Below are 12,771 nucleotides of genomic sequence, written 5' to 3' on the forward strand. Positions count from 1 at the left end.
ACTATTCAATACAACAAAACAACATTTATTCAAAAGCAAGAAAAGGTTTTGCTTTTGTGTTCCTGAAAAAGAAATTTAAAATAAGATTCCTTTCCTATTATAACGAATATTTCTGTATTATTATTTCTATGTTTATTTTATTAAATAAATTATTTTTTTATTAGGCACCTTAAGTAGATTTTGCTTTTGTATTCAAAAGTAGTGAGGTTTTTCCTGATAAGTCCGTAGGGTCTCGTCGGATAAGTCCGTAGGGTCTCGTCGGATAAGTCCGTAGGATCTCGTCGGATAAGTCCGTAGCGTCTCGTCGGATAAATCCGTAGGGTCTCGTCGGATAAGTCCGGAGACCGAGAATAGGAAAAACTGTATAGCTATATTCCGTCTCATTCCCTCGCAGTCTAAATCCTATGTTTGTCACTTTTTCTCTCATTATTTAGTATGGCAACCGTTTCATAGCTTCGTTACATAGCTCCGTTTCCGTTTATTTACTTTTCATATCACTCCCATTCTAAAGAAGTTTTCACTTCAATAAAATTTTTCTTTTGCTATTAACAAGTATTTCAATATTATTATATATTTCTATTTTTATTATATAAAATAAATTATTTTCTAAATTTATTTATATTATAATATATATTTTTAAATTATATATTATATAATATATAATATAATATATTTTTTAATTATATAATATTTATTTTTATTATAATATATAAATTATTTTATCAAATAAAATAAATATATATTTGTCTGTGTAAATGTTATTTAACGTTTTTATAATTTCTAAAGTTATCCCGAAGAAAATATACAAAAAAATTGAGCTTTATACTTTAACAAATTTAAGGTACTATTTTATATACCTTTACTACCTATTACCTTATCCAAGTAACCACAATCCAAACTCTACAATCACTGATCGTTTTTACCTGTATAAAGGACATGTACAGAAAAACCTTCAGCTTTTATAAAATAACGAAGGTCTGACCGTCGTGGGCTCTTGCTGTAGAATTACTTTAGAAAAATAGTATAAGTAAAAGATATATATACAGTACACACACACACACACACACACGTTCTTACCGGAAATCATTCATTAAATAATTAATCTCTCCCTCGATGTATTATATTTATATATGTACAACGATATAGCAAAGTCGAGTTAAAATTATTTACTTTCGTATTAAAACCTTTATCTCTCTTTTTTCTTTATCGATAATTTACAATAAACAAATTAATATCATTATTTATTTTCATTATATTTATCATATTTGTTCTTTTGATCAAATTATTCTATTTACACAATTAATAATGTAATTAATAACATTATATATTTTTTATGAAATTAACATAAATTGTATTTAATTATTAAATCGTTTAAAAGTTAAACTAACATTTGTTTTTTATATCATTCGTTTATACAAAAACCAAAAAAAACAAACAAACAAATTTATTAACATATATAATTGTGAAATTATATACATGGTGTACAGGGCCGTGGCGTAACAATTCGACCTATCTACTCTAATTTTGAATTTAGCCACCAGATAGCGAATTCAAGTGCCACAGATCCCAATATGGTTGTGACTGGTTTAAATAAACAATAGATAATTAAATGTTAACGAAATGTTTCTAAAAAAAAATATAGTTAAAATAATAAACAATAAGTGTTAAAGATAGAAAATAATAGAAAAGTAAGGGCAAATAAATAGAAAAACGTGCCGATGTAAATGGATATAAAGTGGCACGTTGCCATGAATAATACTGTAAACACAATTTTAACCACAAAATTATTCTCCAGTTTTGGGATCTTTGGCAGGGTTGTGGGGCGTAGCAATTCGACCTATCTACTGTAATTTTGAATTTAGCCACTAGATAGCGTATTCAAGTGCTAGAGATTCCAATAATCAAGTTTACATTAGAAACGTCGATAAAATAGAAAACTGTACACGTATGGTAAAAGAATATTTAAAGATTTGAAGAACTAATACTAAAAAAACAATCATTAATTATTATCATTTCTATCTAACTAATTAATTAATAAATAAATTAATATTATTAATATTCTATATGATAGAATCAATAGCAAAAATAAAAGGGGATATAAATTTTTAAATTTAATTTGCATACGAGAATAGAAAAAATAAACATCGACGTTTCGTGAAAAAAAAGACAGAAAAAGAGTCACATTTATGTAGATCCAGTAGTAAAGAAAATATTGATCATAGAAGTTAACTACTTTGCTAGAATAATACATTCAGTCTTTGTACGTACTTATGATCGTGTGTACACATACATTTTCAAATCCTATTTAATATATAAATTTAATGATGTCAAGTAAATTTGTAACATTTTTCATAACATTTTTAACACTTTTGCATAATATGCATAGTAAAATACTACGTGGGACTCTCGTAACGCGTGAAGTATTAAAAAAAAAAAAAAATGATAATAATTTTACAATAATTGTTTTGTTTTGATTTTTTTGCAAACAGAAGCTTGTTGCTACGTATTTAACAGAAATATATTTCGTTTAACATTTTATACATCATTCGTAAAAATTTTCATTTGAAATCTACAAAAAAAAAAGAATTATAATTATAATTATAAGAAAAATAAAAACGCGTATGCGTTTTATAAATTAATTAATTATGTAATACAAGTGTAATATTAATAATAAACAAAAAAAAAAACAAAAAACAAAAATATTATCTAAAATGTATTATATAATATTATTTTAGAAAATATGTTTAATCGATCAATTTTGTTAATAAACAAATTAACATACATATATTATATGTATACATATATTTGTTTTACAGAATTGGGCCTTTCTCGCGAGATTTTGTTTTCTCACAGAACAAGGCACTTTTCGGTACGATTTAGAAATAAGAGGTCAAGACACATCTGTAAATCTTTTGTTGTATTATGACGCACCTCATCAATGGCCAACCGTATATCCATCTAATAAGACTTGCAAAGAAAAAGAATCTATTTTAAGTATTGCAAATGGTCAAATAGTACAACTATCAACAATAACATCGGAAAGTTCTGGATGTGTTTTAAAAAATGATTCATCGTTACATTGTAAAAGTTACAGAAGATTTCAATCGTCTAGACCAATGTGGTGGTTTATCGTATTATCAGATTGTTATACAAAAACAGGTTTAAATGTTACGTATTGGATTTCATTGACAAATGGATCACCAGGTAACATATGGAAAGAACATCTTTCTGCGGATGAATTTTGCAAGTATTCTTTTTTGTTTTTCTTTACAAAAAAAAAAAAAAAAAAAAAAACAACAACAACAACAAATTCTTTCTTCATTTAACATTACAAATATTTTTCTAAATTATTGTTCTTATTAATTACAGACATACTACCAGAATTATTAATAGCGGCTTGTATTTATGTAGTACTCGTCATATTAAGCTTTTACGTAGCTGTACAATTACGTTCAAGAAGACTTTTACACGTTTCATATAAATTATTTATGGGTTCTCTTCTTTGTCAATTAATGGGCATATTATTAGAAATTTACAGTTATCTTAATCTCGCATTAAGAGGAGTTCTTATAACTGGTGCTTCATTAGTGGGTCATCTTTTAGAAGCATGTTCAGAAACGTTATATACAGTGCTTATGTTATTGTTAGCATTTGGTTATACAATAACCAAAAGTACATTGACACCTAAACAAATTCGATGGCTTACTTATTTCATTTGTCTTAGTGCAGCTTGTCAGCTGGCATTGTACGTTTATCAATTTGAAATCTTTGATCCTGGTTTAATCCTTTATATCTACGAATCACCACCAGGTTATGGTTTAGTAGCATTGAAGTTAATTGCATGGATTATATTTGTTCTTCGTTGTTTTAAAACAACTAAGAAGATGACAAAGAAGGTCCATTTTTATGCCTCGCTACTTTCTTTAGGGTCAGCATGGTTCCTGTGTCATCCATTAACGGTACTTGTGATTAAACTTATTCATAAACATATAAAGAATAATTTAAATAAATATATATATATATATATATATATTAAGTATTAAATAATTACATGTTTAAATATACCATATACATGCTTCGTTGTATGCATTAATAAAAATACAAAGATACTTTGTTCATTTTCACAGGTACTATGTATCACTGTGCTTGTAGACAAATGGATAAGGGAAAGCGTTGTAAGAGGATGTTCACTTTGGATTGTTCTTGTTGGACATGCAATATTTCTCTATGTTACACGACCTACTATTGCAAATTCACGTTTTCCATTTCACATTAGAACATGCCAAGTAGTTCCGATTAGTGGTAATGGACAAAATCATAGTTACGAGCCTCGATTCAAAAAAGTAGTTTCAGCGTTTACAATCTCATGATTGTTATTATATCTCTTCCTTTTACTTTTAAAAATAATATGTAAAAATGAATATATATATGATAGAAATACTGATTTTGATTAGGTGTAAATAATATAACGTTATTATTATAATTATTATTATGCTTTTAGAATGTTTTCTATCTTAGATTTTTATCCAGCATGCATAAGTATACTTAAAATTATAATTATTTACTTAAATGCCGCTTTCATTAAATGATACATCATATTTAAATTCATACAAGAGAAACATTTGTTATAATCATGAAAATATCTTCGATGTTTTTTCTGTATCATATCTACTAATTATCTTAGTAGATTTATGTTTGTGTGTGTGTGTGTGTGTGTGTGTATTTATAACTTGAAGAGATAAAACTATTATTCATTTCAACAGACAAAATAGTTTTGATGTTTCTCAATGAAAATTCAATCGCATGAACCATCCAGCCACCCGTCTTTCCATCTTTGGTTGACCAACTTGCAATCAAATTCCGGTTTACCTAATTTTTTGTTTACCTCGTTATGAACAACGCATAGCCATTGACTGAAGACTTTTTGTGAATCGGTTTGCGGTGGTGTATCTTTCAATTGTTCTTGAAAATCTTCTGCACAAATGTGACATGGATAAAACTTTGAAAATAAATACATGAATCTTTTCATATCACTTTTTTGTTCGTCGCTTGGATTATCAGGATAACGTGCTGCCATGGTGTGTAAAAATGCCCATGTTTTGGAACCTAAATCGTCTCTGCTTAATGGACAATCATTGCGTTGAACTGTAGGAACATTTGTAGTAGGATTAGTTGTTTCTTGCTTTTGAGCATCACCCTAAAATAAAAGAAAAGAAGAAATGTTAAATAAAATATATACAAGTTTATTTCTATATCTTGAAAAGATGTATTTTTGTTGTTTTTTGTATTAAACATACCTTTCCTGAATCAAAAGTTTTCTGTTGTAATTTCACCCACGTTTTAAAATCGGTGCACGTTCGACAAGGCTTCTCCATTTTAACATATTTATTATAACAATATTTAACGTTACAATAATTTATAGGAACATTTATTCATAATATGATATTCAACATAACCTTTCATTATCGATAATCACAAAAGTCATTATTTTCACTAACACGATATTTATTATTCGATTAATTTCATTCTAATTATTGTTAATAACAATTTGAATTATTTATTATATTATTCTTAATATTATTTTATAAATAACATCGAGAAAATACATTTAATTATTTGCGTTGATCATTCACGATCAGACAGTTTTCTTACGCAATAGTAATAAAGATAAAGTAACAAGCATTCAATTTTTCGCGCCAATATAAATCGAAGATTATTCTGATTGGTCGTTGTTAGTCGATTTGGAACAATATCTCGAATTTATTTCGTAGTCAAAACAAAACTGTGTTAAATGATAAAATGAAATTACATTTATGTATTAAATAACATACTTTTGATAAATAATTCATATTTCTTGTATAAATATATAAATATGTATATATATAAAGATAAAGTAACAAGCATTCAATTTTTCGCGCCAATACAAATCGAAGATTATTCTGATTGGTCGTTGTTAGTCGATTTGGAACAATATCTCGAATTTATTTCATAGTCAAAACAAAACTGTGTTAAATGTTAAAGTGAAATTATATTTATGTATTAAATAACATACTTTTGATAAATAATTTATATTTCTTGTATATATATATACATGTATATATATTTATTTATAAAAAATTTGATTGCACATTTAAAAAAAATATGAAAATAAAATATAAATGCGCGTGCGTTGCGGCGAGTTGTAAAATAGTAAGGAACCCAACCTTATCTGATAAAATCGTGACAGACGTCAAGTGCGATTCTGTTTCGTACTTGATCAGTTAGAAACTCGAATGATTCGTTTGTTTGGAAAAGGAAATACAAAAGAGACAATGGCTGGACGTAAAAAAGCTGATAGATCGTCTAGATCGGTATCTAAAAATACAAGACAACATAATTCAGATGCAATGTTTCCATCATTATCATCATCCGACGAAGACGATCAGCTGTCTGGAAGACGCGACAGAACCATAACTCAGGATCACCCAAGTAGAAATCGCATTGTTGAAAATGATCAACAGACAGGTTAGATTTATATACATTTCAAATAAGATAATAATATATATATACATAATATAAATATCAATCTTATTGAATTATCTTTTATCTTATTATTTTATTTATTACAGGTCAAGATGTTTCACGTCGTGAAGAAAATCCATTTAGTTTTAAACACTTTTTAAAAGGTGAAAGTCAAACTAATTATTACAAGACCGGTGCAAGGCCAAAGATTTATTCATCATCTGCAACGAGTCCTAACAATGTTGAAAAAGACACCGGTGGTGTATATTCTAGAAATCCAACTGAACTACCTGATTTTGTACAAGATCATTTAGTCATAGAACAATGCTACTTAAATCATGTATTTGCTCAACCAACTATACCTGAAGTTGATAATCTTCCTGATTTTGCATTGAACAGTGTAGAACAAAGGCAACCACGGCAAAGAAATGATTCGAAAAAGACACAACCACAATTATTGCCAGATATTCCTTTTGATCTTACTGGTTCGATAGACAAAGCTATATCTCATAATGATTATTTTCTTTCTAATGCTACCTGTTCGAATAGCATCAATATACCTGTATTCAACGCTGTTGATAACATTGTTGAGACATCTGAGTCAGCATCAGACTCTGGTGGTAAGTTTTATGATTTTTGTGTTCATTCATCAAAGACAATTTTCATATACCATACTTTCATTGTAACAAATTGATTTGTTATTGTTTTAAACAGAACCAGAAGTTAGTAATAATGTTGTTACTAGAGATTGCACGCCTACAACTGATTCAAACTTACCAAAATTATTACCAGATTTTTTAAATGATGGCCCAATTCATAGTAGAACGAATCTTTCCAATGATATTGGATCTAATTCGCAACCTAATATGGTAGAATCAACAGAACGAAGGGTATATATATATATATATTATCAAATAAAAATTATTCAAATTTAATAAATATATATAATTAATACAAAGTATTTGGTAGCTTTTATTAGAAAATGATAGGCTAAGGCAAGAATTGGACTCGGCTCATAGAAAAATAAATGAAAAATCAATTAGGTAAGTTGTTATCATTTTAAATCTTCATAATCATTTATATTTATTAACGTCAAAGTGTATTATTACAGAATTGTAATGTTAGAAGCAGAATTGGCTTCTAGAAAAGAAGTGGATTACGAAGAAACTGCACATCTTGAAAAAGCGGTGGAACAAGTTGAAGATAATTTAAAACGTAGTACGGTAAATAATAATTTCAATGATATTTCATTGTAATTGTATTAAATTATTATTTTAAAAAAAATAGAATAAGACATTATCTATTTTATTTTTTGTTTTTTTTTTACAGAAAAGAGCGCTTAGCGCAGAAAATACAGTAACATCGTTAAAAAAAGAAATTAGGACATTAACGGTTAGTATAAATATAAAATCTTCATTCGTTTACATAAGAATTTGATTGATCAACAAATTATAACTCTAATTTAGTCAGAGCTATCGTCATTACGATTGGAAAATAAAAAACTTAGATCTGCCATTAATGATAACAAAAAGAACGAATGTGATGAATCTTCTGAGAACATAGATAGAACTGTACGAAGACTTGCAGGTGAATTAAGGACTGCTGCATCAACGGCTGAAATCTCATTGAGGTAATAATTTGTTTTAACGTTGAATGAAAAAAAAAAAAAGAAAAAGAAAAGAAAGGGGTAATAAAATTTACACGTATAATAACAGCGTGTAATTTTGTTTTATATTCTAAACGTATGTGTTGTGTTTTAACACAGACAATTGATGTCTGGAGTGGAGAATCTAAGGGTACTTGCATCTACCCTTGAAAATGTGGACAGAATAGAAGAAGAAGATACGACCACCAAAGATTTCATGAACGATTCGGATGATGATTATAATGCTGCTGATCCTCGATCTTAAAAAAAGAGATCTTATTTAAATCGTATTAACTTTATCATAATACAAATCTATCATACCTCTCTTTTTTATATTCACCACACAACCAACGCTAAGTTCCTCATGCTCTATCGCAATAATAGTGGCGAGCATATACATTTGCGTCGATTGATAATTTAGAATCAAATTGTGTAATATGTTATTTATGACGTGTTTGTTGTACTTTTATATTAGTTAAGAATAGATTCTAAAAAATGCATTTAAAATTTCGACACATAAAACGAACGAATGAACGAACGAACAGCAGAGGTACATGGGGGACGTACGACGAGAGAGAGAGAGAGAGAGAGAGAGACAAGTAAAATGTTTTGTTTATCTTTAAATAATTGAGATAACTCTGTTGATATATTAACTACAGTTAAGTAATCGCCAATTAGGCGTTAATTAAGGGATATAAACAAACAGGTGTTATATTTTTCATATACATATTTTTGAGTACGACCAAAATGACAGTGTAAGTACGTACCTCTTATCATCATATTGATAACGCATAATTAACGTTGATTATTCGTGCAACGCAATTTTTAATGATAATCGTTTTAATAAATACACGCTGATCCAACGAGGATTTCAGTAATTAATTTATTATAATATCGCGCCAAAATGTTAGCTAATTACAGCATCATAATATTCATTATGTGCAATTGCTTTGAATTTATAATTCAAAAAAAAAAAAACTACTGGAATTCTAAAAACGATATGCGTGTGTGTGTATTGCACCTCTGCAGCTTTGTAATTTTGCAAGATCATATTTTTTTTTTTTATGTGTATGTTTCTTTTTTTACACTAAAGGCAGATCATTTTATTTTGACAATAAAAAAAAGAAAATGAAAAAAAACAAAAACAGAAAGAAGAAGAAGAAGAAACAAAGTGCATATAAAAAAATATACAAATTTGGATACCAATAAAAAGAATGATATCTCTTAAGTCAAATTATTATCACATATATATGTATAGATATATATATGGCAGTGTTCGTTGTATAAAAATGCTTATCAATTATCACATAAAGTTTTGAAAAAAAAAAAAAAAAATAATAATTAACGATAATCCAAGAAAAATGAAGTTAGGCAAGAGTTCTTTTTTTTGTTCTGTTTACAAATAAAACGTAAGTATTGGCATATGTAAGTATTTTACGAATTCATTCTTAAGACTGATTTTAACATATAATATATTTTTTCTATTACTGAAGACCTTCAAATATGCTAAACAGATCAGTTTGAGTTTCAGTATGACTCATTTGTGCATTTAACCATGAACGACAAGCAGCACCCATTGAAATATTGCAACCAGTTTCACAAATTAACGATTTAGTTTGAGTTTCGGCAGAAACTGTTGTATCGTCCAATTGTGTCCAAGCAGTTTGAGTTTGAATATTGGTTAATACTAAATCAGGCGATATCATTTCATCCGTTGTTTGTGTGTAAGTATTATTGTAAAACAATTGTTCCATATTATCAAAATTATCCGTTGTTTGTGTTTCAATGGTAGAACTCAAAGCAAATGTTCTGGATAATGCATCGGAGTCAAAAAATGTTTGTGAATATCCTTGTTCCGTTTGTGTTTCTATACTACTGAATTTGTCATGAAAAGTTTTTTCTGTTAACATCGGATCTGACCTAGATATATTATTAGTCGAAGAAAATGGATATTCTTCGTTATTAACAACAGTTGAATCTTCTGTATAAGGTAACGTCATTAATGCTACGGTACTTTTAGGTAAACACTGTATCAATGAACTGTTACTATGACTGTAAAATGTTTCTAAATCTGTTTGAGAAACATTGTCATGCAATGCCTCAAACATATCCTTTTTAGATATTGTTTGTGTACCAGAATTATTTTTCTCTTCCCAAAAGTCTTGTAAACCTACGTCGTGTCTTAACGTCAATGGACTAGCAGGAAATAGATTGGAGGATGTAAAATTATCTTCTAAATTGATATCTTCTTTTAACAACGATGATTCTGACTTTTTTACTATCGAATTACTCTTCCTACGTTTTCTAACTTTAAATGGTTCCTTTCCGATAAATTTAGTATTCGGAGTTTGAGTCTCCATTGATGTAACACCATGCTTTTCACCTTGTAATCCAATTGTTTGCGTTTGTCTAGATACTCTTCGTTTTCCAGTGGTTCCATTACCATTGGAGACTTGTTTCAATGGACTCGATGCTCTTCTATACTTTTTACAGTCATCAGTTTGTACACCAATATCGACGGTAGTTTTTTCAGTAACATTAACATTACAATTATTTGCTTCGTTATTATTATGACTTGGTAAAATATTAACCGGTTTGTTTATCGTAGATACAACGGTAGGAGATAAAGGAATAGCACGAGTGATCTTTGAGTTAGTCCGCCTGAAAATAAGTATTGTGTTATAATGATTGTAAATAATATATATCTATACATCAAGTTACAAATGAACAAACTTACCTTAAAGAACTTTTATATTTATTATCTATAGTATGCAATGATCTTTTAGCATGAGTAAGGAGTGCCTCATAAGTGCTATAAGTCTTGGAACAATAACAAGAAAATTCAATACCACATATCCTCATGTGTCCTTCCTTAGCAGCTTCGGTGGAAAAACTTTTAGCACAACTTGTACAAGCGAATGTTTTTTCAGCGTGTACTTTCAAATAATGCTGTATATCAAAATAGAATCAAATAATTTGATTAGATTACATTAATAATTTATTTAATAAGATTATAACAAACCTGTTTGAGATATTTCATCGTAGTAAAGTATCTTTCTGAATCTGGTGCATAAACACAAGTTTCTACCGGGCAATGATAACGAACATTTTCCTTTGTTATTTTTCCTAATTTTTTTCTTTGATGTACCTTTAAATCGTGCAAACGATATCGTGGCTCGTTTCGAAACAATAAACCACATTGTTCGCAACATATGCTATTTTTAATAACACTCAATTCTTCTGCCGATGGGCAGACCATTTCACAGTAAGTTGTCGTTGATCGATTCTTCGAAAATACTTGCGTTTTCTCCATTGAAGGTTATCCTCATCTCTCCTATGTTAGGAAAGTTGATAGAAAGAGATGGGAGATCGATGGATGGTTATGTAAAAGAAAAAGAGCGAGAGAGAGAGAAAGAGGAGACAAATGTAAGGTTATGTTAAAGAAAGAGAGAGATAAAGAATCTAATAACACAATTCGCAATCTGTCAAATTCGCGCCGGTATGTTCGTTTGAAGAATAATTGATTAATGTCTTTTAATGATTATCAAAGATTATCAATCATTTTCTCTGTTTATTCTTAACCATCTCTTTTTATCTGTCACTGCATATGTATCTATATATATTATATATTTTATATATGTATATATTTTTATATATATATGTGTGTATTCATAACGCCGGGCTCATTTCATCGATCAAACTATTCCCCCATCTTTTTTCTTCTACCACATATACACAATTTTTCTTTGATAATTATTTTTCAATAAAATATGTTATATATTATGTTTATAATGATAAACACGTATTAATATTATAAATCAAAATATATACACAGAGAGACATACCTTTTTCGAACATCGAGTGACATGTGCAGAGAACAAATGAACAAGCTTGATCAATATGAAACACCCTGCTCTATACCTTTTTATTTTTATAACAGATATATTTGAACGACACGTTGTGACGTTTACGTTGATATAATATCGTATTAAAAATACAATCTTTTTTCATTTGTTTTTTTTTCTTTAAATTTTATTTAAAAAAAATAACAAGAATTATATAATATTTCATTTATCAAGAGAGTAAGAGAGAGAGAGAGTTAAATTTTTTTGTAGTAGTTAAATTGTGCATATAATGTTTCGTACTAGTCAAGGCTTAAACGTTTATTCATTGCTTTAAAAACGTTTAGAGTATGCAGAATAGAGAAAAAGAAAGAACAAAAAAAGAACAAAGAGATAGAGTGAGAAAAAGAAAAGGGATGGTAGGGGAAGAAGACAAATTTATCGAAAGTAAAAAAAGAAAAAAAATAAGGTGAAGCTTTCAAGGTGGCGCAATCGAGAACGCGCGTTGCGCACATCGCTAAAAAACTACCACTGCGCATCGTGGTTCCAAATCCCCAGAACGTGGATAAGCCAATTAGAACGCAGGATCTATTTAAAATTTATATTTAAAACCAGTGACGGATTAAATCAAATGAGAGCCTCAAATTCAAATTAGAAAAAGAAAATTTCATTAAAAAAAAAAAAACTTTCATTTAATTATTAACAATAATATTAAATTTATTACAACATTAATTAAATTAGTTGAATTTATTAACAAAAGTAATTTTACTTTAATTTTAATGA

General features: G+C 28.3%; 4 protein-coding genes across 4 annotated transcripts; 2 read left to right on the plus strand and 2 right to left on the minus strand.

The window, feature by feature from the left end:
• Nucleotides 1-2,109: 2,109 nt before the first annotated feature.
• LOC107071800 (transmembrane protein 145) lies at nucleotides 2,110-4,373 on the plus strand. The gene is made up of 4 exons (XM_015331116.2): nucleotides 2,110-2,420; nucleotides 2,817-3,243; nucleotides 3,370-3,959; nucleotides 4,128-4,373. Exons 1-4 carry the CDS (start codon nucleotides 2,322-2,324, stop codon nucleotides 4,368-4,370), a joined length of 1,359 nt encoding a protein of 452 aa, XP_015186602.2. The 5' UTR covers nucleotides 2,110-2,321; the 3' UTR covers nucleotides 4,371-4,373.
• Nucleotides 4,374-4,795: 422 nt separating this feature from the next.
• On the minus strand, nucleotides 4,796-5,659 carry Alr (Evr1_Alr domain-containing protein Alr). Its single transcript, XM_015331117.2, has 2 exons — nucleotides 5,298-5,659; nucleotides 4,796-5,197 (listed from the first exon to the last, which is right to left on the minus strand). The coding sequence occupies exons 1-2, from the start codon at nucleotides 5,373-5,375 to the stop codon at nucleotides 4,796-4,798; spliced, it is 480 nt and encodes a 159-aa protein (XP_015186603.1). The 5' UTR covers nucleotides 5,376-5,659.
• Nucleotides 5,660-6,001: 342 nt separating this feature from the next.
• On the plus strand, nucleotides 6,002-9,015 carry l(3)04053 (lethal (3) 04053). Its single transcript, XM_015331119.2, has 8 exons — nucleotides 6,002-6,504; nucleotides 6,609-7,121; nucleotides 7,216-7,391; nucleotides 7,471-7,544; nucleotides 7,613-7,724; nucleotides 7,831-7,893; nucleotides 7,968-8,131; nucleotides 8,267-9,015. Exons 1-8 carry the CDS (start codon nucleotides 6,273-6,275, stop codon nucleotides 8,409-8,411), a joined length of 1,479 nt encoding a protein of 492 aa, XP_015186605.1. The 5' UTR covers nucleotides 6,002-6,272; the 3' UTR covers nucleotides 8,412-9,015.
• A 509-nt stretch (nucleotides 9,016-9,524) lies between these two features.
• On the minus strand, nucleotides 9,525-12,414 carry Asciz (ASCIZ zinc finger protein). Its single transcript, XM_015331121.2, has 4 exons — nucleotides 11,992-12,414; nucleotides 11,169-11,480; nucleotides 10,884-11,095; nucleotides 9,525-10,807 (listed from the first exon to the last, which is right to left on the minus strand). Exons 2-4 carry the CDS (start codon nucleotides 11,457-11,459, stop codon nucleotides 9,631-9,633), a joined length of 1,680 nt encoding a protein of 559 aa, XP_015186607.1. The 5' UTR covers nucleotides 11,460-11,480; nucleotides 11,992-12,414; the 3' UTR covers nucleotides 9,525-9,630.
• Nucleotides 12,415-12,771: the final 357 nt, after the last annotated feature.

This window comes from Polistes dominula, unplaced genomic scaffold (assembly GCF_049000335.1).
Source record: "Polistes dominula isolate Pdom_NZ unplaced genomic scaffold, Pdom_raw_medaka contig_80, whole genome shotgun sequence".
NCBI lineage: Eukaryota > Metazoa > Arthropoda > Insecta > Hymenoptera > Vespidae > Polistes > Polistes dominula.

Bases quoted from the DNA above. Each gene is read 5' to 3' on its own strand.
- LOC107071800 (XM_015331116.2), top strand. From the start codon at position 2,322: ATGATGTCAAGTAAATTTGTAACATTTTTCATAACATTTTTAACACTT. The intron at 3,244-3,369 runs GCAAGTATTCTT...TATTAATTACAG, and splicing joins TCTTTCTGCGGATGAATTTT to ACATACTACCAGAATTATTA. The intron at 3,960-4,127 runs GTACTTGTGATT...TCATTTTCACAG, and splicing joins TCCTGTGTCATCCATTAACG to GTACTATGTATCACTGTGCT.
- Alr (XM_015331117.2), bottom strand. From the start codon at position 5,375: ATGGAGAAGCCTTGTCGAACGTGCACCGATTTTAAAACGTGGGTGAAA. The intron at 5,198-5,297 runs GTATGTTTAATA...CTTTTATTTTAG, and splicing joins AAACTTTTGATTCAGGAAAG to GGTGATGCTCAAAAGCAAGA.
- Asciz (XM_015331121.2), bottom strand. From the start codon at position 11,459: ATGGAGAAAACGCAAGTATTTTCGAAGAATCGATCAACGACAACTTAC. The intron at 11,096-11,168 runs GTTTGTTATAAT...TTTGATATACAG, and splicing joins CGATGAAATATCTCAAACAG to CATTATTTGAAAGTACACGC. The intron at 10,808-10,883 runs GTAAGTTTGTTC...ACTTATTTTCAG, and splicing joins AAATATAAAAGTTCTTTAAG to GCGGACTAACTCAAAGATCA.